Source organism: Aulonocara sp. 'chitande type north' Nkhata Bay, linkage group LG7, assembly GCF_057382095.1.
Source record: "Aulonocara sp. 'chitande type north' Nkhata Bay isolate Kocher_YH1m ecotype deep benthic linkage group LG7, A_spYH_male_GT1.1, whole genome shotgun sequence".
NCBI classification, from domain to species: domain Eukaryota; kingdom Metazoa; phylum Chordata; class Actinopteri; order Cichliformes; family Cichlidae; genus Aulonocara; species Aulonocara sp. 'chitande type north' Nkhata Bay.
The window spans coordinates 15,269,680-15,293,730 of record NC_141350.1 but is presented as its reverse complement, the minus strand read 5'-3'; the positions used below and the strand labels follow the sequence as shown (position 1 = coordinate 15,293,730).

The window sequence follows — 24,051 nt, the reverse complement described above, 5'->3', positions numbered from 1 at the left end:
GAGGCTATGATTACAAGGCTTGATGTAGAATTTTCTGTACGTTTTTGTCCTTTACAGGTTAAACCACAATAAATAGTAAAGGCATGTACATAGTGTGTGTATGGTTGTCTGTCTCTTCTAACCCCAGTGATTTTCCTGTGGTTTGAACTCTTGGGTGATCTTGTGAATTTTGTGAGTCCAGCTAACTAACCACTCTTAGTAGATTGTATCATGTCAGCTCAACAAGAATAATTTAAGTTGCTGAATTTCATGCAGATCCTACATGATTTAATTATATTCACCACCGAAACATGAAATTATTTTGTTCACATTACAAGCTTGAAATTTGTAAATGTAACAACCACCCAATTTCATTTTTTTGAGTGCAATGTAACAAGCCCGATCCACGGAGGCGTCACCCCACCACCTACTGAATCCAAAGGATCAACTGTCATTTTCCAGGTGCCACACTAGCAGGGGTGGGCAACATTTTTTAGAAATGTATTTGCTAAAGTGAATGAAGAGCTGCATTTTGAACAAACTGAGTAGAAGCATTCTGTACATAATGCTCAACTCTATGAACATTTGTGGGGAAAAGAATGAATTCTTAATTCAAAAACAAAAATCTTTGTGTTAGAAATTGTCTACTTTTCCTCAGTATGGTGTATTGTGGCACAAAACAATCCATTTAAAAGCTATATCAATTTTATTTTTCACAATATAATTTTAATCTTTAGAATAAAGGTGCTGAAGTTTATTGCAGAAAAAACATTTGGATTACCCTGTGCTAAAATCAAGTCATAGGGCAGTACAGACTTGCTATAGTCAAAGACGTCACGGTCCATTAATTGGAAGCTGTGTTTTATAGATTTTTTAAATGTTAGCGGATGTTTAATTTCCCATTGAAGACATTAGGGGTCATATTGAGATAGCGCATGGGTCAGTTCTGGCCCTCTGGCTGTATGTTTTCTACATTTGCACTAGAGGTTACCTCCAGAACCCCCCTGTCTATACACTGATGGGTTAGAGCTGCTGTGGTGGTGGGGGGGCCTCCAAATTAATATGTAGTTTTAATGTTGTGCTGTGCCTCCATGGGGATAGGAGTGTCTCAAACAGATTTAGTAGTTAATGCATTTTTATTATATTTTCAGACTGTGAGAATATAGTGAGCAGTGAGCACTCACTCTGATGACTTTAGTCAGGTGATTACATTACTGTAAAGGGGAGAGTCCCCTGGGCTTCGATCCCCTCTAATGCACATCCTGTCCAAGATAATTGCATCATCACCGGGTGGCCTCAAATATGGCTCACAGCTTGTCAGCAATAGTCACCCAAATTGGAAACATATGGTGAGTTGTAAACACAAGGCTGGAAATGTCTTGTTTGGTCCTGTGTTTGATCCATATAGTATTTGCTATAGAGGGGATGCATCTTTGTCACTAAACAATGAGGTAGAGCGGTTGGAAATGCTTTTTTTTTTTTTTTTTTTTTACAATAATACAAAACAGACTGGATTTATTCATGAACTAGGACCATGCAAAAATATTCAGTGAGCTCTAAATTTGCAGTATTTCACATTCAGCATGCAGGAGTTGCTGTTCCTTCACTTGCCTTTCTTGACTGACACCAACAAGCAGTTTAGAGCAGCAGGATAAAAGCAGGATTTATAGGATTTGTCAACAGGAAGGATATAGGTCAGCAAGATGTAAGCTGACAGCAGCAGCAAACAAAACCAAAAAAATAAAAAAAAGGTAGGAAAACAACAGTTGAATAGAGATTGGGGTTACTCTTATGGACAGAAATGGACTGATGGAAAAGTGGAAATACAGGGGGGGCAACTGCTGCAGAAAGAGGTAATGGGCTTTTCTGCATTCTGCTTTTTATTTAATAATTAATGCTAACACAGTCTAGGCTCCTTCTAAGAGTATCAGTAAGCCATGTCAGCATACATAATGGGAGGTTTCCCTCTCTATAATGTTAAAGCATCTCTTAAAACCTTGTGGCAAGGCAGACTGATGCTTGGATAAAGAGGATGATTAATCAGAAGCAGATGTGCTGTTTAGTCAGAAAACCCACATTTGAGATGATTTATGGCCCCAGAAAAATATAGTTAGAGTTCCCCACAGTTATGTCACATATAAAAATCAGGGAGCCCATACAGGTGGATGTTGAGGTGGTGGAGGGGCTGACACAGCTGGTGTCATTATAGGGCAACAGTGGCAAAGAGATTGAACATATGGAGCTTAAATGCACCCCAAAAGTGGGGTGGGGATGATGGGAGGGGACAGAGATATGATGTATATGACACAGTGCAGCTTGAGATGACTGGTTGAACTAGCTCACAGGCCTCCCTCCAGATTAAGCTCATTGCTATAACTGTTCTAATGCAGGGATTTCCCATAAATGAAGTGTATTCTATCTCATCTTAGTCTTCATGGAAATATGTTTCAATTGCACTTTGAAATACATGTGAGAAATGCTACAAATGCACATGTTTTTCATTTCCCGTCAGCTCTGGGTCATCGGAGTGTTGCTTGTTTGTTTGAAACTGCTGTTGCACTTCTGAACACACTGCTGAATGAGGGAAACAAGCAGAGACAGCTTGAGGCTTCTCGGCATGCAGGCCCTCTCTGTTTCTTCTTAAGTCACACACCTGAATAAATACAGCGTCTCTCAATATAAACACGAACAGAATAAACTGTCCTGCTCGCAGAGGCAGAGCGGGGTACCATGGGGTAAAATAAAGCCGCCCAAAAGCAGATGTAACAACACATGCAGAAACAAATATAATTTAGCGGAGTTGGAAGGGATGTTCTTGTTGATCCACTATTGTTGACTTTGTGAGTGTGTACGTGTGCAGTGCATGTGAATAAGAAGGCCCAGAGTCTATTGTTTCTAGCAGATCCCTATTTGATGGTGATGGGCTTCCTCATGGTGCATAGGTCGAGGCCCTGCGGGCTGCGTGGGAGACTGCAGAAACAGCGAGCTGACTCACTGTGAGACTGTGAGTCAGCTCTCTGTTAATGACTTCATGCTCATTTCATTCCATCAAAAGGATTATTTTGATGTGATCATTCATATCAGGCTCATGCTCACATGTTTTATTAAAGCAGAGGATTTAAAACGGTGACCTCCGCTAATCAGCAAAAAAGTTTCCAAAGCACACAGAGAGGACAAACCTCAACGCAACCCTCTAAATCTCTCTATAGCCACTTCAAATCTGTACAGGACCCCCTCAGTCCAGAAAGCATGCATGTTGGGTTAGGCAGTGATTCCAAATTGGCCACAGGTGTGGATGTGAGGATGAAGGGTTGTTTGTCTCCCTGTGTCAGCCCCGTGACAGTCCTGGTACCAATCTGGCCTCCGCACCCTCTGGCTACACACTTGACTCCTTTTGCAAACCAAACAGCCTCAAGCAGAAGTGGGTTATGAATCTTGCTATTGTTAGCTGATTACTTAGCACGCCACCTTCTCATCCGAACACGATCACTTGTGGCATCAAAAAACATGTTAGCAGCCAAATTGATGGATGACATTATGTGACTACATCTATTTGTTTTTATACAATCTATGAACTCCATAGCAGAGACTCAATAGAGTTACACCATAGTGGAGTAGGAGAGGGATTGGATTTGAGCCTGTGGAGACCTGTCTACTGTGAACTGGGAAAGGCTCCAGCCCCTCTCACCGCCCTAGTTAGATGAAAGATTAATGAAGGACTGTTGCTGCAGTTCTGTGAGAAAAAATGCTATCTTTGGAGGACTGCATCAGACTGGCATTTTGGCCATATGCCCTTAAGTGTTTTTTCATTAAATATTCAAGAGAGGTAGTTTTGTAAAATGAGCTAAATTTGGCAGCAACATACAGGAAAACAAATCAGGGTGTTGAAAAAAACAAAAGTGCCAAACAGAAGTGTAAGAAACTTTGGTGAAAAACTGGAAATAAATGTAACATTTTAAATGAAAAAAAGATTGTTTTATATCTCATGCTTCAGTAAAACAAGTTGGATCTTCATAAACACATGGGTAAGCCTTTCAGTCTTGACTGTGCACCACCACAGGACAATCAAGTATTTGTTTCAAGCTGTGTTGGTTTGATTTTTGCAGATCACATGCCGAGTCAGATCAGTCAGATCTCACTGCAGCTGCAGTTGAAATTGATTAGCATCCAAAGCGTGAACTGTAAGGGGTTTGGGAATTAACCGTAAAGTCAGAAGGCTTTTCTCTGGCTTGCTATCGATCCCAGTTTGACAATCTTACAAGCAAAAAGAAGAAATCCACTGAAGCCAATCAAATAATTGTTAAATAATTGTCAGCAGCCCCAATAGACTATTGTTATAACTACAAAACATGCCACTGTCAGCTGTAGCATTATGATCAGTCACAGTAGGGTTTATGCCTTTATGTTATGAACTGCGCATACTCATCACCGAAAGCAACAAGGTCTCCAGCCCATCTGTGATGAAGGAGCATTAAATTATTAATCCACTGGAAATCCACCTGCTGAAGGTCACATTTATATTCAAAAGTCTAAACGAGGGAGATTTTTCTCACACTGCCCTTCCCTCCTGTGCACTGTCTCTCTGTCGTCTCCCCGTGCTCATCACTCGTTTCCTGCGTTGAGTCGCCCGCTTTAATGATGACTTTTCATGTGGAAACTCTGCAGATTTCACCTCCCACGCAAGTGTTGACACGGAATTAAGTGCCCCTAGTTCCACACAGCTACACAGCTTCCACTGCTTGCTTTACTAGAGTGTGCTTTACTGAACTTCTTGTAAAAGTTCACACATTTTTCTGGACTGCGTTCACTTTTCATAGATTTTCTGAGCATTGTGTTGCAGCTTGCACCTTTAAAACATAAAGAGAACCAGTTTGCTAATGATTATCACACCGGCATTGAGACCATCAACAGCAGCGCAGCAGTGACTGACATCAGAGCTGTGCGGTATGACTGTCTTCAGTGCTACCAGCATAAAAGTTTGTATAAACACACACGAACGAGAATAATCAGGATAATAATCACAAACATGAACCAGTAATATGTTAAAGTGGCCAAGCAGATGCAACATAACACATTTTTACAAGGTAGGACCAGATGTTGGATTAATCTTTTCATGTTTACTTTGAAGCAGCATGCACTTCACTGTCAGTTTTCATGTTCTCTAATAGGAAACGACCAAAAAATGCTTTCAAAAGTAAAATGAGTTCTGGTGTGGGAGTACACCCACTCTCCTAATACTATTACTGCTAACTCTATTATGAGAATAATAGCATGATGGCATAAAAAGATGGAGTCTGCTCATTAAGGTCCTGGTGCTTCAGAGACGCAGGTTTTGCTTTGTCCCTCTGCACAGCCGCCAAATCGTTCATCCATTGAGCTCTGTGAAGTAATTTGAGGCTGCTTCTCTGTGCAGGAGGCTTTACCTAGGTCCACTCATCCATCATCGCTGTTATTCACGCCTCATATCTGAGTCTCACCTCTTTACACCCAGCTCATTTTCCCAACGTGCGTGCTGCACATCTATCTTCCCCTCGTATGCTCTGCAAAATACCAAATTATATTCTTATAAATGTTACTCAAAGTGGTTCAGCTGCGTGTCTAAAATTGTCTCTCTCTGATAGGTATTATGCCACCAGATAAGAAAAAAACTTGCTCACGATGACAAAAATGGCTACCATGTATCCATTTAGAATGCGTGTTGCTAACAAAAAACCCCAAAAAACCAAAAATGAAGCTGATGGGAACGCTGTCTGGATTGTTTGGGCTACTGCATGACCTTTAGGAGCAAAAAAAAAAAAAAAAAAAACAGACTATGAGCCCCAATTTTTCTAATGGTGTGACAGAAGAAAACTTGTTACTTGATGGAAACTCTGGTGAGCACTTAATCAGAAGGTTTGGGGTTCGATCCCCTGGCTCCTCCAGTGTCGTTGCTGTGCCAAACAGTGATCTCAAATGTTTCTGTATATTTTCTGTGTAATACTTTTGCTTACACTGGCACATAGACTGGAGTCAACAGGAATTATGAAGGGCTTATATATAAAATAAACAAATGACCTGTTTTGTAAGTATATTCATGACTGCATTATTGTGCCTACAGTATAATCAGTCCAGTCGTTTTTGACCACAAAGAATATCTTTGCAGAGCTGTGATGTTATATTTTTTGCAATTTCTGCTGCCCTCCTGGCCACATCTCTCTGGAAAAAGACATTTTAAATGTCAATTACACTTTTAGTCACTGATTGCAGCTTCTACATCGTGACATGAATGTTCTTTCTGGTTCAAAATGGCTTGATATCATTCATGAGAGATATGTTTGACAGATTATAGGCCAACAAGTGATTTGCAACAGTTCAAATATGGGCAATCATTTTTGGCAGATGGTCAAGTTTCGACACAACAGTTGTCGCCGATGCATTCATTAGCATGTTAGCTTCTGCATTAAGCACTTAAACTGCATAGAGCGTGTGTCAATGGTTGAACACAATGTAAAAGGCTTTTGAGTGGTAAGCGAAAAGCCAGACCAGTAAATACCAGTCCATTTAGCTGGTGAGAAAACTCACTCGGAACATCCTCCACGCTGACGCAGAGGGTGCAGAGAAAAATGTTAGTGGGCTTTCAACCTGTGAGGATCATGTCTGCACAAAATGTCATGGCACACTGACTAAAAGATTGTGAGATCTCTTTCTGGAGAACGACCATGAATCATCTTTGAATCATCTCTCTAGGACAACTAAAACTTAACTACCAGATGAAATCAGTGGAAATTCATAAATATTCTGACTTACTTGTGAAAACACATTTTTCCATTACAAATCTCATTAAGTACACATTATGGAAGAGTAAACACCTCCCTACATAATGCTGAGAGCATTTTCCTGCACTGAGCTATCTCAGTGCTCTGATTTGTTGCTGCTGGTCTTTATTTACTCGCTGTCCTGTTTACACATCTGTGCTGGTGGATTTATGACGGCAGTCTCAGGGGATCTATTGATTGCCTTTCTAACTTGTAGTGTAGATCTGTGTTGTATCAATAACGTCAGTCACATGGCGCTGCTCTTGGAGACCAAGAACTGATGTCTGCAGTCAGGGGTGGAAAGATAGTTAAATCATTCAGTATATGGTTGCTCAGCCTAAAATGTGAATAACCTTTCTGTTTTAGTGGCAGAGCTACTAACGTGCTTCTCAGTGGAGAATAAATATTGTATTGAACCAGAGCATCTGTCGTTTTGTGGGGAGCAGACATGTGAAAAGATTGCTTGTCTCTCTGGAGCCTTTTCATCCATTTGTTTGACTTTCTTACATTATTCATTCATTTTTTTCCTTCTTTTTTTCAGCAGAATCAGAATGTTCTCAGTTTGTTTTATTCGATATATGACAACAATAATAATATAAATGATAATCATGGCACCCATCACAGCAATATTTGGACACCGAGGGTCTCTTTCGTCTTTTATTTAATCCTCAGTTTGAAAACAGCCACAAGAGCCTCACAGTAATCGGAACTGGTTTATATGGTCAGTGTTTTCCATCAGACTTGGACGTGCTTTAAAACTGAACAGTGAAACTTTTTGTGGCTAAAATATAAAATAACAAGTCGAGCTTCTCAAGGGTTGACTGTTCAATCAAGCCTTGAAAAAAAATAACTATGTATATAACTTTTTTCAAAATGTGAGAGAGCCACTTTGTTAGGTACACCTTCATAGTACTGGGGTGAACCCCCTTCTGAAGCAGAAGCTATCTCCTCTTCCAACACAGGTTCTCTATTGGATTGAGAGCAGCTAAGCATTTGAGCAGTGCACAGTGTATTCTTTGTTATGTACTGTATATAAAACACAGTTTGAGACCTTCCTGCTGTCAGAAGATGGGTACACTGTGGTAATAAAGGAATGGACATGGTAAGCAACAATACTCAAGTAGGCTGTGAGGTTTAAATGATGGTCAGTTGGTACTAAGGGGCTCAAAGTGTGGCAAGAAAATATCTCCCACACAATTACACTGCAGGCCTGAACATCGATACAAGGATACAAGAGGAGTGGCACTGCGCTTCTGCTGTAGCTCATCTGCTTGAAGGTTCAGCATGTTTCAAGTTTTATTTGTCATGTACAGGTAAAATGGCACATTACTACTGGAAATGAAATTCTTGGGTTCAGAGCACTCTCAATATCGCACATAAAAAGGTAAGTAAGTAACACTTGGATAAAAATAAGATGAGGTATATAAATAAAGAAAAAAATATAACAGAATAAAATAAATAAATACAGATTACTAAAACTACTGTAGGCTCTCGTGTAGAGGTGTAGACTGATTGTACAAAATAAACTGCCCAGTGTTTCAGTAGTTCAGTAGACTGATGGCTCGTGGGTAGAAACTGTCCCTGAATCTGCTGGTGCGGGTCTTTATGCTTCTGCCAATACAGGAGCATCCAGAGTGTAAGATCAGTGCATTCATGTTGTGCCTACAGACATGCTCTTCTGCATATCTTGGTTGCTTGAGTTGCAGTTACCTTCCTCTCAGCTCAAAGCAGTCTGACTATAATAATTGCAGCTCACTGAATAGTTTCTCTTTTTCAGACCATTCTCTGTAAACCCTAGACACACTTGTGTGGAAAAATCACAGTGGATCAGCAGTTTCAGAAATACTGAGACCAGCGTGTCTGGTACCAACAACATTCAAAGTCACTTACATCACCCTTCATGCCCCATTCTGATGCTCAGTTTGAACCACATGGTTGTGTTGACCATGTCTACATTGCTGACATGTGATTGGCTTTTAGATGTATGTGTTAATGAACCTTTTCACAGGTTTACCCAATCAAGTGGCTGGTAAGTGTATTATTACTACTCAAATGTATTTAGAGTGCTGCAGGATAGTAGATATCTGTTACTGCTACATTGTTTCAGTCGCTGGTTTTTCCCTCGTCTATAATTTGATTCTGTTTTTGGGTGTTTTGCTTCCATTTCATTAGTTTTTTGTCCATTAGTGGCATTTTTTTTTCCTTCTATAGATCTGAGGCTTTAAAGTTTTTCCATTACCACATGGTCTAGCTCCTCCCACATGGAGCAACAGTACTAGAAGATAAAAATATCTGTATCCACTTTTGAAATGCTATTCTCCCTGAAAGGCTCAACACTGACATGAAAGTCAAACCACAGCTTTCTAAGTCAAAGAGGTGAAAGGATATATGTCAGTGTGGGCGCCAGAAGAGAGGAAAATACTCAGAGTATAGAATATCAGTCATCGGGGCTCAAAGTAAACGAAATCGTACCATGTTTCTTCTGGACTGTTTAGATTTCATTGTAAAAAATGAAGCCTAATGTTAACCAAGACGACATAAACGGAAAAGCAGATAGAAGAGAAGCAGCATTTAACAGTAACATAGTTGTGGGGGGAAAATACCCCTGCCATACTCAAATAGTGGGTTTGTTACAGAAATGCAATCTTTTTTAACAATATGTTACATGAACACTCTGTGGCCAGAGGCTTGGTGGTTTATGATAATAGTGAGGAAAAAAGAAAGAAAGGGGGAAAAAAGCACCCTTTGGTGTGTGAAGAATATCAGCTATAGGCACAAAGGCCTTTTCTCTGCTGTTTATAAGAGAGACAAGAATGAAGCGAGCAGAATTGATTTAAAAGATACAATCCATGATTTATTACAGAAAAGAGTGATATCCAAATTAGTTTATGTTACATTGTTTCTTTTTTTACATGTAAACAGGAACAAAGTAAACAATGTTATTGATACACTTCATGTCACGACTGCTATCGTCCTATTATACAAATAAATCTACGGGCTTACGTCACTGTGCTTCAAGTACATCATTGCTCAAGCACAATCCTATTAGGAGGCATAGAACAGAAAGCTTAATCCCCCTCCAGACTGCTATATTTTCAGAGATGTGCAAGGTCACGCTATTATTACTTATTATACAATACCCAGATTGTGCTATTGCCAACAGTAGAAAGCATGAGAGACACCTTTCCACCACTGTACAGCATTAGTATCAGTGAGGTGAACTGATGAAGATCCACCCAGAAACGATTAGTAACTGGGCAAGCCAAACATCCAAGGTCATGTAATTTTTCATTCATAAAGTGCCCCTATTCCCTTCGGTTAAATGCTTCAGCTGTTAGAGTGTAAGCGTGATTATATGTCCAAGCGGAGGAAGTCTGAGGTTTCACATGTTTTATCAGACTCTGCGTAAAATTCCCGGACATATTTTTTAAATGAATCAGTCTGGAGATCATGCTGTTATTTTAGAAAATACTGCACCAGTATAAAATCCTGCCACATCTAGAAACACACCGGTCCTTCCAGAAACGATCAACACTAAAAAAACAGGGAAGTGATATGTTTAAGACGCAACTTTACAGAAGTTAGCTCTGCTCAAAGCAGTAGTTAAGTCATGCATACTCCACAGCACAAATGTACCAGTACATTTATGACTGTTCAAAATAAACATAGCATTCAAGGATAACAACATGCATAGATTTTAGGTGTTCACATAGCAGGGAGGATACTCTGAAAACACTGACTACTTTCCTAAGTATTGGAATAAGATTTGAAAGCAAATATCTCTCTCTCTGGTGAATGAAATCGTGAATTGTTGGACTGAATGTGACCCGAAAGGAGTTTTTTGACCAACAACCTGGAAAAAAAAAAAAAGCCAACTAAATGAAGTATGTGAGTGCGTTCCATGATCTTTGATCTGCTCTAACATACAGCAAAATAATAAAAAAAAAAAAAACATGCTTATTATTGTGAGTGCGCATTTGAGTCATGCAAAAACATGGCAGTGCAAAAATATATATCTAAAAAAAAGCAGAATACCTTTGATTGCATCTTAGAAAATATGATAAAAAAGTTGATCATTGCAGACATTCAGAGGACACCTGAGACAAGTGGACGTAACGTTTTCTATCTGAGGGTGAGAACGAGTGAACTTGCACGTGATAGCGCAAAATCAAATGTATAAAAACATTACGTATTTCATTAAATGTATATACAAAAAACAGGCAAAGTAAAATAAAGAAAGGAGGACAATCCTTGCAAAATGAAGAATGTTGTCATTGTTGTGCAATGCATTCAGGGTAGAAATTTTCCCTTCAGATGTTAGATTGGTGCAGCTTTTACCTTTACAGTGCATAACATTTTTACATTTAACACCACATGATCAATATGATGCATTTAAGTGTTTGAAGTCCCCATCTCAGTTCACATCACACACCCTTTAACTCTTAAACTCAACAGCACAGAGAAAGGAAATTATCCCGACTCAACCTCGCAGGTCCAACTATACCTGCCACGATGCCTATTTTCCTGAGTTCATTAGGCAAAAACACACTTCTCTAATCCATGACATCAAATCTGATCACAATATAAAAAAAAAGGCAATGTCACCAGTCTGCAACTGAATAAACTCTCGCGTCCGTTTGATCAAAGATCAGACAGCTGCTGAAACCGTGTGTCTCACTGTGTGTTTAATAAAAGTCTGCAACAGAAGCTTGTAGCGTATTATGCGAGCGAAGAACAGTGGATAGAAGTTCGTTTCAAAACTGAACATCCAAGCCACAGGTATTTCTAAGTGATCCAAGTTTTCAACCACGCTTTGGGGCTTCCAGCAGCAAATGAAAACCAGACTGCGAGGGTCAGAGCGGAAGAGCAGATTTGTGGATCCTGCATGCGAGCGTACACGTTATGTTAGGGCGTGCGCTGCTGACGTCAGCCGAGATCCGAGTAGGTACACTGCGGCGTGACTCATGTCCAAAACAAATCCTAAACGGAGAGTTCAGAGAGTCTGCTGCAGATCAGGACAACAGGATGAGGAGAGAGAATATTTCTTGCACTTCAAAGAAAAACAAAAAAAAGCACGTGCTGCACAACACAGGCACACGTGATGTTCGGTGACACAAACTGTGGTACGCGGCCATGTTGTTACACTGTAGGCACAGTCAAATTGCACAGAGTTCACATTTCCTCAACTCGAGACAGTCAAGCTCAGCGGTAGCACAGAGATTAACACACAGCTCACACTGAGTACAGACACGTGAACCAGGCCTCGAGACAGGAAGTTTGTCTATCGAAAAGGTACAAAGCAGGATTACCATGCACTTCTTGTGATGTCTGAGGGAATACTTTGTCAGATGTACTAAATGGATGCTAACATCCTTTACAAGGAGTGCTTTTCAGTTTTGTTTTGTTTGTTTTTTTTCCTTTGCAAATATTAATCAGCATGCTTCAACAGCAAATATACATTTAGGAAGCAAGAACAGAGTCATTCTTATTTGGTAGCCACATCACCAGAATCACTTTGCAACAATAAAAATGCCACTGTAGTTCTGTCACACAGAAGTGGCTCTGCTGATGTTCACGAAGGGTTGGGGCGGTGGCGGGGGAGGGGATACACGGCCATGCTGCGAGCTGCACTGGACTGCAGAGTCAAAGCAAAGTGGTAGCTGCCACACGGAGAGAGAGAGAGTGCAGGATGGGACAGTGAACAGTGCTGATCTGCAGCCCTTGATCTGCATAGTAAACATTACAATTGCAAAGTTGTTTTGTTTTGTTTTTTCCCAGCTAAGCCACAATGCAGCACAGACCCAAGGGCACCCTGTTGGGTGAAGCCAGGTAAGGGATGAGGGCGGAGGCAGAAAGGGTCAGAGCCAGAAACCGGGAGGTGGAACAGATGGCAAGGGAGTGGCCAGTGCCAGATCTGGAGAGGATCTCGAGAGGGTGTCTTTGGTGTACAGAATCAGCCATCAGTGAAGCTAGACTCTAAAAGCTAACACATAAATAAGCAGGCAGGGGAGGTGGAGCTTGTGAGCTGAGGATCGCGTAGCGGAGACAGGGTGAGGGGATTTAAGCTAAGGCCACTCGTGGTGATAACGCTTCCCATTCTTCTTCCTCTCCTTCTGCAGATGCTCGAGTTCTGCTTCATACATCATCTCTTGCATCAGGTACTTTTCCCTCCTCATGCGATCGCAGAGATCCTTCGGCATGTCTGGAATGAGGTACGCTATGAAGGACTTGATCCCAAACACCAGGTGCTGAGGGAAGATTAAATTATTCATAAGTCAACATCCAGAGAAATCACGTGCTTTAGATGCCAATTTTGTTTTGGTATTAGTGGCGCATGCAAGAGTAAAAGTAAACCCAAGGAACTTCATATGCCCTTCTATCTTTTATATGTAGTGTAGTGTAGAATGTGCAAGGCAGTGTTGTCAAGGGAATATCTTGCATGGCAACCATGTAATTTGTGATGGTTTTTATTTTATTTTTTTCGAATGGTAGAATTTTCTCAGCCTTCTCCAGGACCTTGATTTAATTAACCCATGAAAATCACTTAAATTGCTGCTGTGAGGTTTCGGTTTCAGTCTCAGCACATAAAATAATTAAAATAAAACATTTGCAAAGCTACAAAAATATTGAGGCTGACTCAAAGTGGCACAGCGTAAGAGGATTTAGCTTCAGCTGCTTGTCCTGCTTGTAAACATACAGAAGAGAAATGGCCAATGGTTACAAACCTCAAAGACGATGATGAATGCCAGCCTGGCAGCCAAGACATGCCAGAACTGCAGAGTGAATTCGTATGGCACTGTGTTCCAGGGCGGCGCTCGGTAGTCTCTATACCTGCAGTATCCCGAGTGGTTTCTGTTATTCAGCTCACCCATGTCAAACACGGACAGGCTGCTGTTCACGTAGCCTTGCAAACACCTGCGAAAGCAGACGGCCATCACGTAAAACGCATAGGCTACATACAGGGCACTTAAAGGTTACACGCTGTTTTTAAGGCTTACTCATTGCCATGGTGGTGCCTCTTGTTCACACATGGGCCATATTTGAAGGCGTAAACAAAGCGGGGGATATAGTCTGAGGTTATGGCAATGACGAAGGCGTTAGTGATGACTGCCAGCACACCAATACCTTCGAGAATCCCGTGCCAGATCCCTGACAGACAAAACAAAGAAGAAAGAAAAACAGCTGGTATGTTGGTTTAAACCTGGGTGCCTTTATCTGCAATGGCTGACATGACCAGCATACCGTATTTTGCTTTATAAAACACAGACTACATCAAATACTGTAGGCACCGATAAATTGATATGCTGATTAAACATTCATGCAGTGAATATGAGAATGCAGCTGATAGATTTATAATAATAAGGACGAGGCCATCTTATTCAGTTGTTCTTGCTCCCTTTTTAACCAATAAACTAAAGTTTAAATTGCAGTAAATTTATAGGTTGCACAGGTTTTTGTTTAAAGCTTCTCCCGGGGTGAACAATCCTGCTCCTTCTCCACCTACCGATTGTGCGCATAGTAAGCGTCATCTAATTGGCTTGCTTCTGATCAGAGAAACTGAAGGTGTGACAAGACTCCATATTAGTGATAAGGTCACAAATAACAGAAATGAACCTTTTATGGTCACAGTTGTTAGCAGTTCCTGACATGTGTAGCTCAAGCTCTATAAGTAACAATTTTCAAGATGCCATTTTCACTTCACTGCACTCGATTTACTTCTGCCTTAGTTAATAATGTCCCCGAATGCGATTGAACAGCTTCCGGTAATGGAGCATATTGAATTACACAAAATGTTTTGTTTTGTGGCAGTTGAATGAAGACAGAGACAGTAGATAAAAAGGATCTCTCCTCCTTATCTGCCTTAGATCTGTGTGTGGATGATCAGGAAATGTCAGCCTAACTCTTCAAAGGAGCTTAGCTTGCTGTGTGACTGACACATAATGTGTTCATTACAGCGGAGGAATTTCTAAATGTTTCAGGGTGGATTCCTCCTTTACTTACAAGGAAACATGCCACATGAATCACTGGGTCATATGGCAGTTTAAGGATGCAGTTTGTAATCGTATGGGGAGATGGGCTGATGAGAGGGGAGGTGCAGCATATGGAGTTGCAGAAGGACAGGATATGGAAACATATCCATCACTGTAGGAGAGGTCATGTTAAACTAACACAACATTTTACTGCTGGAAGAAAAAACAATAATTAAAAGTGACTCTGATCCAAGAAGATGTCGTGTGAGCCGCACAGACCTATATCAGTGGCTCGAGCAGGCATGGGTCTCCTCCACTGAGTGACAAATTTGTAGGCGTCAAGACGAATCTCAATGATGTTGTTGAGCAGAGCGAGGAGAGGAGCCAGCGGGAAAGCTGCTACAAAGATGGTGGTGAAGCCAAACTGAAGAACTGCAGCGGAAAGAATCATTCGGATGTCAACACTGGCACGAAAAAAAAAAAATGCTGACGTTTGAATAATAGCCTGCATTTGCATGGATTATTTCCTTCTCCAGAAAGTCAAAACACAATTCTTAGTAGGAGTGCATTTTTTACCCATTTCGAGATATTCATCCACAAGCCCATGGGCGTTCATCGGCTGCAGATTCCAGTCCTTGTCCCACTGAGGAAGCTGGGCCTTATTCTCTACATTCTGCCCTCCACCACCTCCTTTCTTCATCTTTCTACGAGACCACCAGTTCTGCAGCAGACTGAAAACATAGAGAGTAGCGATAAACCCTGGCAAAGCACTGTGCTCTGCAAGAACTGTTTTACTGAGCCACATGCGAGAGGATTTGATGTGCTTCTTCAGGAGAAAAATCTTTTCACATGCAAATGAGCTGAAAGAGGAAAAGCCATGCAGAAACTACATACGGCCTGTTAATTGCCATCACTTGAATTCACGTCATTAAGCTTCATGTCATTTCTAATAGTTCATAGACAAGAAGGCGTGCGATTATAATGAGGCACTTACGGATAACCGAGCTCCATGAAGTTGTTCCAGATTTGCTTGAAGAACATGATGACTCCCATTTGCAGACACAGATCAATCAAACACCCACTTGGGTGACACTGAGAAAAATAGATTTCAATGAAAAATAATAATAATACAAAAACCGTATCATTCATATTTCGTGCCTAATAATTCAGAGCTAGGAGCAAACTCTGGGACACACTTGATCCGATTCCATTTTTTTAATCATTAAAATTGAAAATCACAGTAATTATGTGGTGAGATTAATGGTTCACATGCAGGCGGATCATTAGAAAGATGAATTACTCGAAATTTCTAAATATATCCCAAAACAGAAGGCACTAATCAGCCCAGTCACTGCTGACATAATCACCTACTTACGTTTGATGGCTAATTGCACTCACCTCCTCCAATCTCCATCGACTAAAGAGTTTATTGTATTTTCCAGGCCTGCCAGCAAACCTGATCAAATTAAGACGGCCAACATTAGCTGTTGATTCAATCAATGTAATAATAATAATAATAATAAACTTAGAGTAGAAAAAAAAGACACTTAGAGGTGCTAATTATGTGCAACAATCCGTGACCTAGTTACACTTGTAGGCAGGGCAGCATTTTGTAACTGCTGAAAGATGAAACACCCAAAAAACACGATTTCCCCGGCTGAGGAGGGGAAGGGAAGGAGTCTTGGCTTGGTCATGACTGGGAGTTTGAAAGGAAACATCTTTGCACAATCCCTCATTAAAGTCGGTGTAAACAGTCACTGTAAAGTTTATGGCAGTTTGCCTACCTTCCAAGGAAGAAGGCGATATAAAACGTGGAGCTGTTTAAATTCACAAACTGGAACAGAAACATCTTCAGAGCAAAGCTGTTCTCCCACTCAGACTCCGTCCGTGGGTGCTCTAAAAGGGGAGGGACAGGGGTTTGTTAGGCAGATGGGTGAAGAGAATAAATAATGTTCAACCAGCTGGGAAGCCAAAGATAATGAAGGCATAAATGCATGAAACACTCACCTAAATTAGTCAGCAGATAGGCCACCTTTTCATACACCTGACAAAATGATAGTACACATCAGTGTCAACAGGAAAAGGTTGAGGAGGGTAATGATTATGAGAAACAGAGGAAGGCTGGAATGAAAAAAAAGTCTTAAATAAGTGCTGAGTGAAGTATTTATGGGATAGAAAATGCGAACGTGGGATGTAGGATGATGCTCGTCCGGGCACCCACCACATTGAGAGACATGATGATCATAAAGTTGATGCAGACACCGGTGCCAGAGGTGGCGAACTGCCAGTTCTTCTTCACAAAATACCAGTTAAAGGAAGCAAACTTCTCCATCGCAATAAGGCGGAAAACCACTACAGCAAACACTGCTGTCAGAACAAGGGAAATCTAAGCAGAGGTGATGGAGAGAAGACAAGCACAGCAGAAAGGATGAAGAACCAGTACGATTAACAGGGTGAAAAAAAGTTTTGAATTTATCCTATAAGGAAGAAGTGTGCCATAAATATGAAAAAACTGTAAGTTTAGAAACATTGAACTATTTAGATGATAGATAATCAGAAGCAACTTATATGTAAACAGGAGAAATTAGGCCATGAGAAAGGGCTAATACATCATTTCCTTTGAGTATGGTCTTTGTCCAGCAGGGGGAGATGTTACACCACTGCAAACGCATCACACTGTTCTAATAAAGATGGCACACAAAATAACTGTGAGCTTACACCGAGCCCGATTCCCAAAAAGACAGATTATTCAAAGGTTAAAGGGTTTACCATGAAGAATATTCCAGACACAGACACCATGAGCCGACTAAGCTTGTCTGAGAAAGGCTGGAAAGGCTCGGGCTTGCCGGAGATGGGGTTAACTCTCTCCATCCTGGAGTACTTGGCTTCAAACTGTGGCCTCAGCTCCTCCTGATTAACAACACATATTCCAGCATTGTCTACTGAACTGTAGCTCTCTTACAGCATGAACACCTTAAAACTGTGAGGTAATCATATATTTGAGCATATGTCTAACATACCTCTTCCTCCTCCCAATCAATAAGATCCCAGTCATAAGTCAGTTCTGCCCTTCTTCTTTTCCAGAACTCAAGGAATACAGTGGCTGCAGAAGTGATCATGAATCAATCACGTTATTGATCATTTTTGATGTATACACTATAGCACAGCTAACTGCAAAGAGGAAGAGGCCATGCAGAAGCAAACAGCACATCATAGTCAGATATCCTGGGTGAAACAGGCTGCAGTGATGTGCACGGCCCAAGATGGAGACTGATTACAGTCATCAGTTCACACTCACACTGTGGATGTCAAGTTAAAGGAGACTGGCAACAGCAAATAGACTTTTTCTTGTTCAGTGCACATCCTCAAACTGTGTCTTTGTCGAGCAAGATCCATTTTGGGTTGAGAGACTTCTAAAGTAAAGCTTTTTGTGGGATGACTTCAGACTGGAGGCATTGTTTCCTTTGTGTCAGGCTCTGTTGTGACTTGAGGTAAAAAACAACGTCGGAAATGATGTTCTTTTTCTGTCAAGGCTTTTTATGTTTTCCGCCTTGAAAATGTGACAAATGTGTAACAGAGAAACGGGGGCTTTTATAAACGTGCACACAAAGGAATCATTTACATAAATCCACATGTTGGAAGAATTTGGCTTCAAAGTCAGTAAAAAACTGAAACTTTATCATGTATGATGGAAAACACAATGTAATTCTATACATTAAGATGCACAATTTGCTGGATTAAGACGCAATTGTTGCAGTTTTACCTCTGTTAACATCACAGTGGATTTTAAATAAAATAACTAAGACTGAACTGCAGACTTTCAGTTTTAATTCAAGTAGTTTAACAAAAGTGTTGCACTAACTGTTTAGGAAATTTAAAATATTTTAGACAGATGTCTCCATTTTCAGAGGCTCAAAATTAATTCTACAAACTAATGTAATTTGAAATATAAGGACTGTTTTTATTATTTTGGTGAAAATCCTGTACACTCAACGACTGCATGAAGTCTAGAACCCATGGACATCACGCTGGGTTGAGATGGGTCTCTCTGTCGTCAGTTTTGCATTCAGCAACTGAAAAGCGCCTCGGCTGGGTTGAGATCATGTCACCTATTTCGCCATTGAAGAATATCCTATTTTTATAAGTATTTGGCTGACTCTAGGCAGAGAGTACAGCCCTGCACACTTCACAGTTCATCCTGCTACTTCTACCTGCAGTCAGATCATCATGAAACACCAGTGTCCCAGTTCCAATTGCAGCCATACATGCACATGCCATAGCACTGCCTCTAACATGTTTGACAGATGTGGTATGCTTCAGATCATGAATTGTTTCTCTCCAGCTGTATAATTTTCTGTTCCCATCATTCTGGTACAAATTCATCTTTCAGGTTTCACCTGTCCAAATATTGTTTCCAAACTGTGAAGGCTCTTTTTTAGATGTTTCCAAGTCTTTCGAGTCTAATCTGGCCTTCCTGATCTTGAGTGTAACTAGTGGTTTGCACTTGTTGTGGTTTGCACCTGTTGTAAACACTTTTATTTCCTTTTATGAAGGCATCTCTTGAGTGCAGATCTTGACAGTGATAGTCTTGCCTCGTTGACAGTATTCTTGGTTGGATGTTGAGAAGTTGTTTTTCTTAACTAAGGACAAAAAAAAGTCTGTCATCACTAGGAATGGGTACCGGTATCGGTTCTGACATAAACGGTAGTAAACAAACCGAAAAGCAGCGCACATTTCGGTGCTTTATTTCGGTGCTTTATTTCGGTGCTTTTCTTTCCTGAGCTGTGATACATTTTGGATTCTAGCCAATCATTTTACGTTTCCAATGATAGTAGGCGGGCCCAGGTACGTACGTTCTTTTAGAGCAGAGCTACAGAGTAAAAATGCCCAAGGCGAAGCGGTCAAAAGTCTGGCTGTACTTCACAGCAAAAGATGCAAACTCAGCAGCCTGCAACAAGTGCTTTAAGGTGATACTGTGCAAAGGAGGTAACTCCTCGAATCTGACGACGAACCTGGCGACCTATAGCCTTTTGTTAAAAGCCGAGAAATGCGCCGTATTTGATAGCTTGCTGCGAGACCTCACACCGTGCACATCTACTGCGGGTGTGGTGCCTGTTATCGGACCCGGAGTTTGCAACATCCCCCAAAAACCCGAAAAGGAGAGTCCTGGCCCCTAGCCCTGCCAGTGTAGCAGAAATGATGACGGATGATGATGGCAGCAGCAGCCGTTCTTCTCTGCGTGAGTAGCTTAATGTTGTTCGTGTGTAATTTACGTTGAGTACGCTAACCGCGTGATTACATTAATGCATGTAAGGTGAACTAGCAAACACCGTCGTAGTTACACGAGGCTGTCTTCTTGTTTGATGGCAGATACTCCCTTCACCCTGGCCAAAAAGGCTAAAATGACCAAAGGAAAAGTGAAAAACAGCTAAAAATGAGAGGTTTTTGGACAAAGTTTGTGTTTTTTCCATTGATTAAGCACTGCTTCCAGCCAAGAGTGATACCATAAATCCCCTATAGCTGCAGAAAAGGCTAACATTGTTATCTTTTTACAAAAAAAACAGCTGCACATGAGAGGTTTTTGGACCAATTTTGTGTTCTCCATTCTTTAAGCACCGGTTCGAGCACCGTTTAAGCACCGGCACCGTTTCAGAAGTACCGGTTTGGTACTGGTATCGGATAAAACCTAAATGATACCCATCCCTAGTCATCACAGCCTTTAGTAGTCTTCTGGGGTCTTTCTTGTTATTTTGGTGTTGCTGAGCTGACAACACCATCTGTTCAAGTATGTAAGATTGTTGATTTGGCTGCTCCTGAAGTTTTTATGTCTTTTCAGTCCTCCCTCACTTGCCCTGAAATCTCATCTCATATTTAAGAAAGACAAAATACAATATTTTCGAATGAATTTTGAAAATTATTTGTCATGAAAGAACAAGAAAACCGATCTTGTCCAGTTTATATTGTAAAAATGAGCGATGCTTAATTCAGTGCTTTTGTTAAACCCCTTGAATTGAAGCTGAACGTTGGCTCTTCAATCACATCTCGATTGTTTGATTTAGAAGCCACTGTGCTGTAGTGCAGAGGCAAAACTACACAAATTGTGTCTTTGTCCAAAATATTATTGACCTCACTGTAGCAGTGATACAGTTTGTGTATTAGTTTGCATTAGATATGCACACAATGTGGTTTTTATAACAGATTTCCAATAAAATATATAAATATGTGGTTGGTTCTTTGTAGCCTCACAATGGCTCTCATTTATCTATTAAAATGTTTTATCCTTGGGGATTTTTTTAAACCTCATGTGGTTTGTTTTGCTTTTTTTCCCGGCACTGTTTTAACTCAAATTATTAAAAGCCTGCAGATTAATAAGTGATAAATCAAGCAAACAAAGCAACCAAACAAGTGATATATTTTCTGTGAACTTATTTAATGTAGAGTAAAATGAGAAAGACCAGAGGCAAAAAATGCACCAGAGTTTGAATCCTCAGTCAGAACAACTTTAGCCGCTCGTAAAGATGTTGAAGTTTAATATAGCTTGACCCACTTTTGTTTAAAGAGAGAGAAAAGCGGCCTTCTCTGATGCCTACATTCAATCCCTTGGGCTAACCAATTTTTCATGTCTATCTCACACACACTCACTAACACTAACTCCAGACTTTGAGTGCACTCACTCAGTGGTGCAGTGCTGCTAACTTTGGTCCAGATAGCCAAAAGCTTTTATGCAGGATTTGGAGCTACAGACCTCAGTTAGTGCAACTGTGTGGACATTCTTTGGCTTTTGAGCTCTCATTATCCTTCACTTAGTCCAAATAAAGAACAAATTGTGTCAATTGCTCCCTCTGGCACAAGTGATTATTTACCTCCTTGACAGATAGATGGATCTGGGCCAGCCGATGCACTCTAATGCTCACACTTCACGTTACAAAGTTATTATAGCTGTGGGAAACGTAGCTGCAATATATGAATATCACGGTGCAATTCTACAACCTTGACAGCCGAGTGATATTCTGCCCCTGGAGAAATCTTTAATTATCAAACTAATTACATCAGAACTGCACTGGAAGTACAAGTGTGGAGTCAGAGAAGGCGGACTGAGATTTACTTACTGAAAAACACATTACAGACTGACGATCTCTTGTTTGTCTTGTTTGTGTACTGCAGAGTGTCTTGTGGACTAAATTCTCAGTTGAAAAACTTAATACGTTTGGGAGAGATGAGTGGTGAGTGGAAACACAAGCACTCGAGTATAAATAGAATCAAATTCCAGTAGGGTTGGTATCAGGCAGAGAACAAAGCTTATGTGGAACAACAAGAAAAAGCCACCAACACAAACTGCTTCTACGCACCCCAAATAGCCATGAAGATAGCGAAGAATACAGTGCCACCGTTGTCAAACAGATAGGTCACCTAGAAGCACAAGCACACGGAGCGCTGCTCTTAAAAACACAAAAGTGAAACAGAATACATTATCAATATCCACAGCCCCAATTTTACCCAAAAAGATCTCCAGGCTCTCTGACAATCAACATTTTTGAGTTCAGGTCCCAACGCAGGAGATTTGTTAAAGAAATCATGGTTTTAAAATAGCATCAACTGCCTATAATAATGATCGTACAGCTACAGCTACCAACTGATTAGCTTAGCTTGGCATGCAGACTGGAAGCAGGTGGAAACAGCTCACTGGTTATTGTCAAGTGGGAATAAATCCACCTAATACTTACTAAAAAAAGACCTAATTTATTTAATCAACATTAAAAAAGTCAAATAAAATAATAAACCTAAGGTTTCACCTGAAGAACCAGGTTCACTGTGCCCCCGTTTCTAGTCTAGATACATGTCTGCTGGCATCTTTGTAACAGTTTTGAGAAACTCTAAGATCATGTAATGTTGTGCATATGGAGAAATACCAAAGCTGCACTGACCTTTGCATATACACAACTGTCACTCAGCGTCCAAGGCTCACAGTTTTCCTCACACATGGGACACATGATGGTAGTGTTGGCCTCGCAAATCTCTTTACTGGGGAGAGAGTAAACCAATAAATGCCATCATCAACCGACACGATGTTCGGACTTACATGGCATAGTTGTGTGAACTGACCTGATTTGGCTCGCGTCCATGGTTAAAAGACCATAGAGGAAGACAAAAACCCCAACCAGGGCAGCGGGGATTAACATGCCCGTGTACCAGCCCAACCACGCAAAGTACAGACCGATTTTCTCACCAAAGTATCGCCTGGGAGAGACACAAAAAAATAGAGTGGAGAAAATTCACCAATTAACTGTGACGACTTAATTAGACTTGACCGTGCCCGTTCAGCGTGGAGTTGTGGGCGTCAGTGGTGCACTGTGAGATGATCACAGCGGCTTAATGGATAGAAGGTTGAACGCTAAGGCTGGAAAATAATCGATGATCCCAGCAAGCTTAAGCAAGACATTTATTTCAAAACTGCTCTCGTAAAGATCCAATACAGTGTAAAACCAAAAAACCTCTCCAAAGTACTTACTAGAACCTCGAAAACCTAATGACTTTCACGCTGTCTGTCACCTGTTTAATGCATACAAAGCTGTGAATGTGAAAATAACAAGGTGTGCTTCAGAGACAGTCATCATTTCAACTCCCTCTTGACAAGAAAGTGAAAATAATATTTCCCTAAATATGAAACCATTCCTTGCCACTCTCATGTTCCTCGTAATAAGATGGATATGACAGACTTGACAGATGGTGATGAAATGCAGAGCTACCAAGGAAGCCGGAAACTAAAGCGAGTTCATCATCAGCTGTTAAAATAGCTCCATCACTTCAGAAATAACAGACGTGCTGCGATGTCAAGGAGTTGTAGATGAGACTGCTCCTCGTGAGAAATCTGTGATCGTGCAGACTTCAAACTCCATTTAAACAACATATCTTGACTGTGATCAAAGAAAGGATCGGCAACATAATCAGGACGCGGTATCTCGCGTACGACGCACACACGTACACAATGTATGTGTACGAAAACAGCTCGTGATTTGTGTCACCTGCTTCAAAGCTGATTACCTGATGAGATCCAGAGGCTGGTATTTGTACCACATCCCCCAGCGGGCCCAGCGCTCATACAGAAGATGCCTGTGGTTCTGGGCACCGTGCGTCTTGATTGAATGTCTGCTCTTGTAACCGCCCTGATGAGACAAGAGAAGAAGAGTCTAGACTAAAAATTTTTTTTATATCCTTCAGACATAATCAGCCGATAAGAAACACAAAACATACCAGATTTGAATTTTCACACTATCCCCTGCATTGTTGTTTTTTGTGATGTAGTGAAG

At 40.9% G+C, this 24,051-nt stretch overlaps 1 protein-coding gene across 5 annotated transcripts in view; it reads right to left on the bottom strand.

The window, feature by feature from the left end:
- Window positions 1-9,605: 9,605 nt before the first annotated feature.
- The window catches only part of ano3 (anoctamin 3), a 55,282-nt gene continuing 40,836 nt past the window's right edge, over window positions 9,606-24,051 (bottom strand). For all 5 annotated transcript variants that reach the window (XM_086298873.1, XM_086298871.1, XM_086298872.1 and 2 more), the window contains 16 exons: window positions 23,786-23,907; window positions 22,847-22,981; window positions 22,669-22,765; window positions 22,093-22,153; window positions 17,764-17,846; window positions 17,513-17,653; window positions 16,965-17,129; window positions 16,751-16,787; window positions 16,528-16,639; window positions 16,142-16,199; window positions 15,738-15,835; window positions 15,320-15,474; window positions 15,023-15,175; window positions 13,772-13,922; window positions 13,499-13,688; window positions 9,606-13,021 (listed from right to left, as the gene is read on the bottom strand). In XM_086298873.1, the coding sequence (XP_086154999.1) occupies window positions 12,839-13,021; window positions 13,499-13,688; window positions 13,772-13,922; window positions 15,023-15,175; window positions 15,320-15,474; window positions 15,738-15,835; window positions 16,142-16,199; window positions 16,528-16,639; window positions 16,751-16,787; window positions 16,965-17,129; window positions 17,513-17,653; window positions 17,764-17,846; window positions 22,093-22,153; window positions 22,669-22,765; window positions 22,847-22,981; window positions 23,786-23,907 (1,941 nt within the window). In that variant the 3' untranslated portion in view covers window positions 9,606-12,838. The remainder of the gene's footprint in view (window positions 13,022-13,498; window positions 13,689-13,771; window positions 13,923-15,022; window positions 15,176-15,319; window positions 15,475-15,737; window positions 15,836-16,141; window positions 16,200-16,527; window positions 16,640-16,750; window positions 16,788-16,964; window positions 17,130-17,512; window positions 17,654-17,763; window positions 17,847-22,092; window positions 22,154-22,668; window positions 22,766-22,846; window positions 22,982-23,785; window positions 23,908-24,051) is intronic.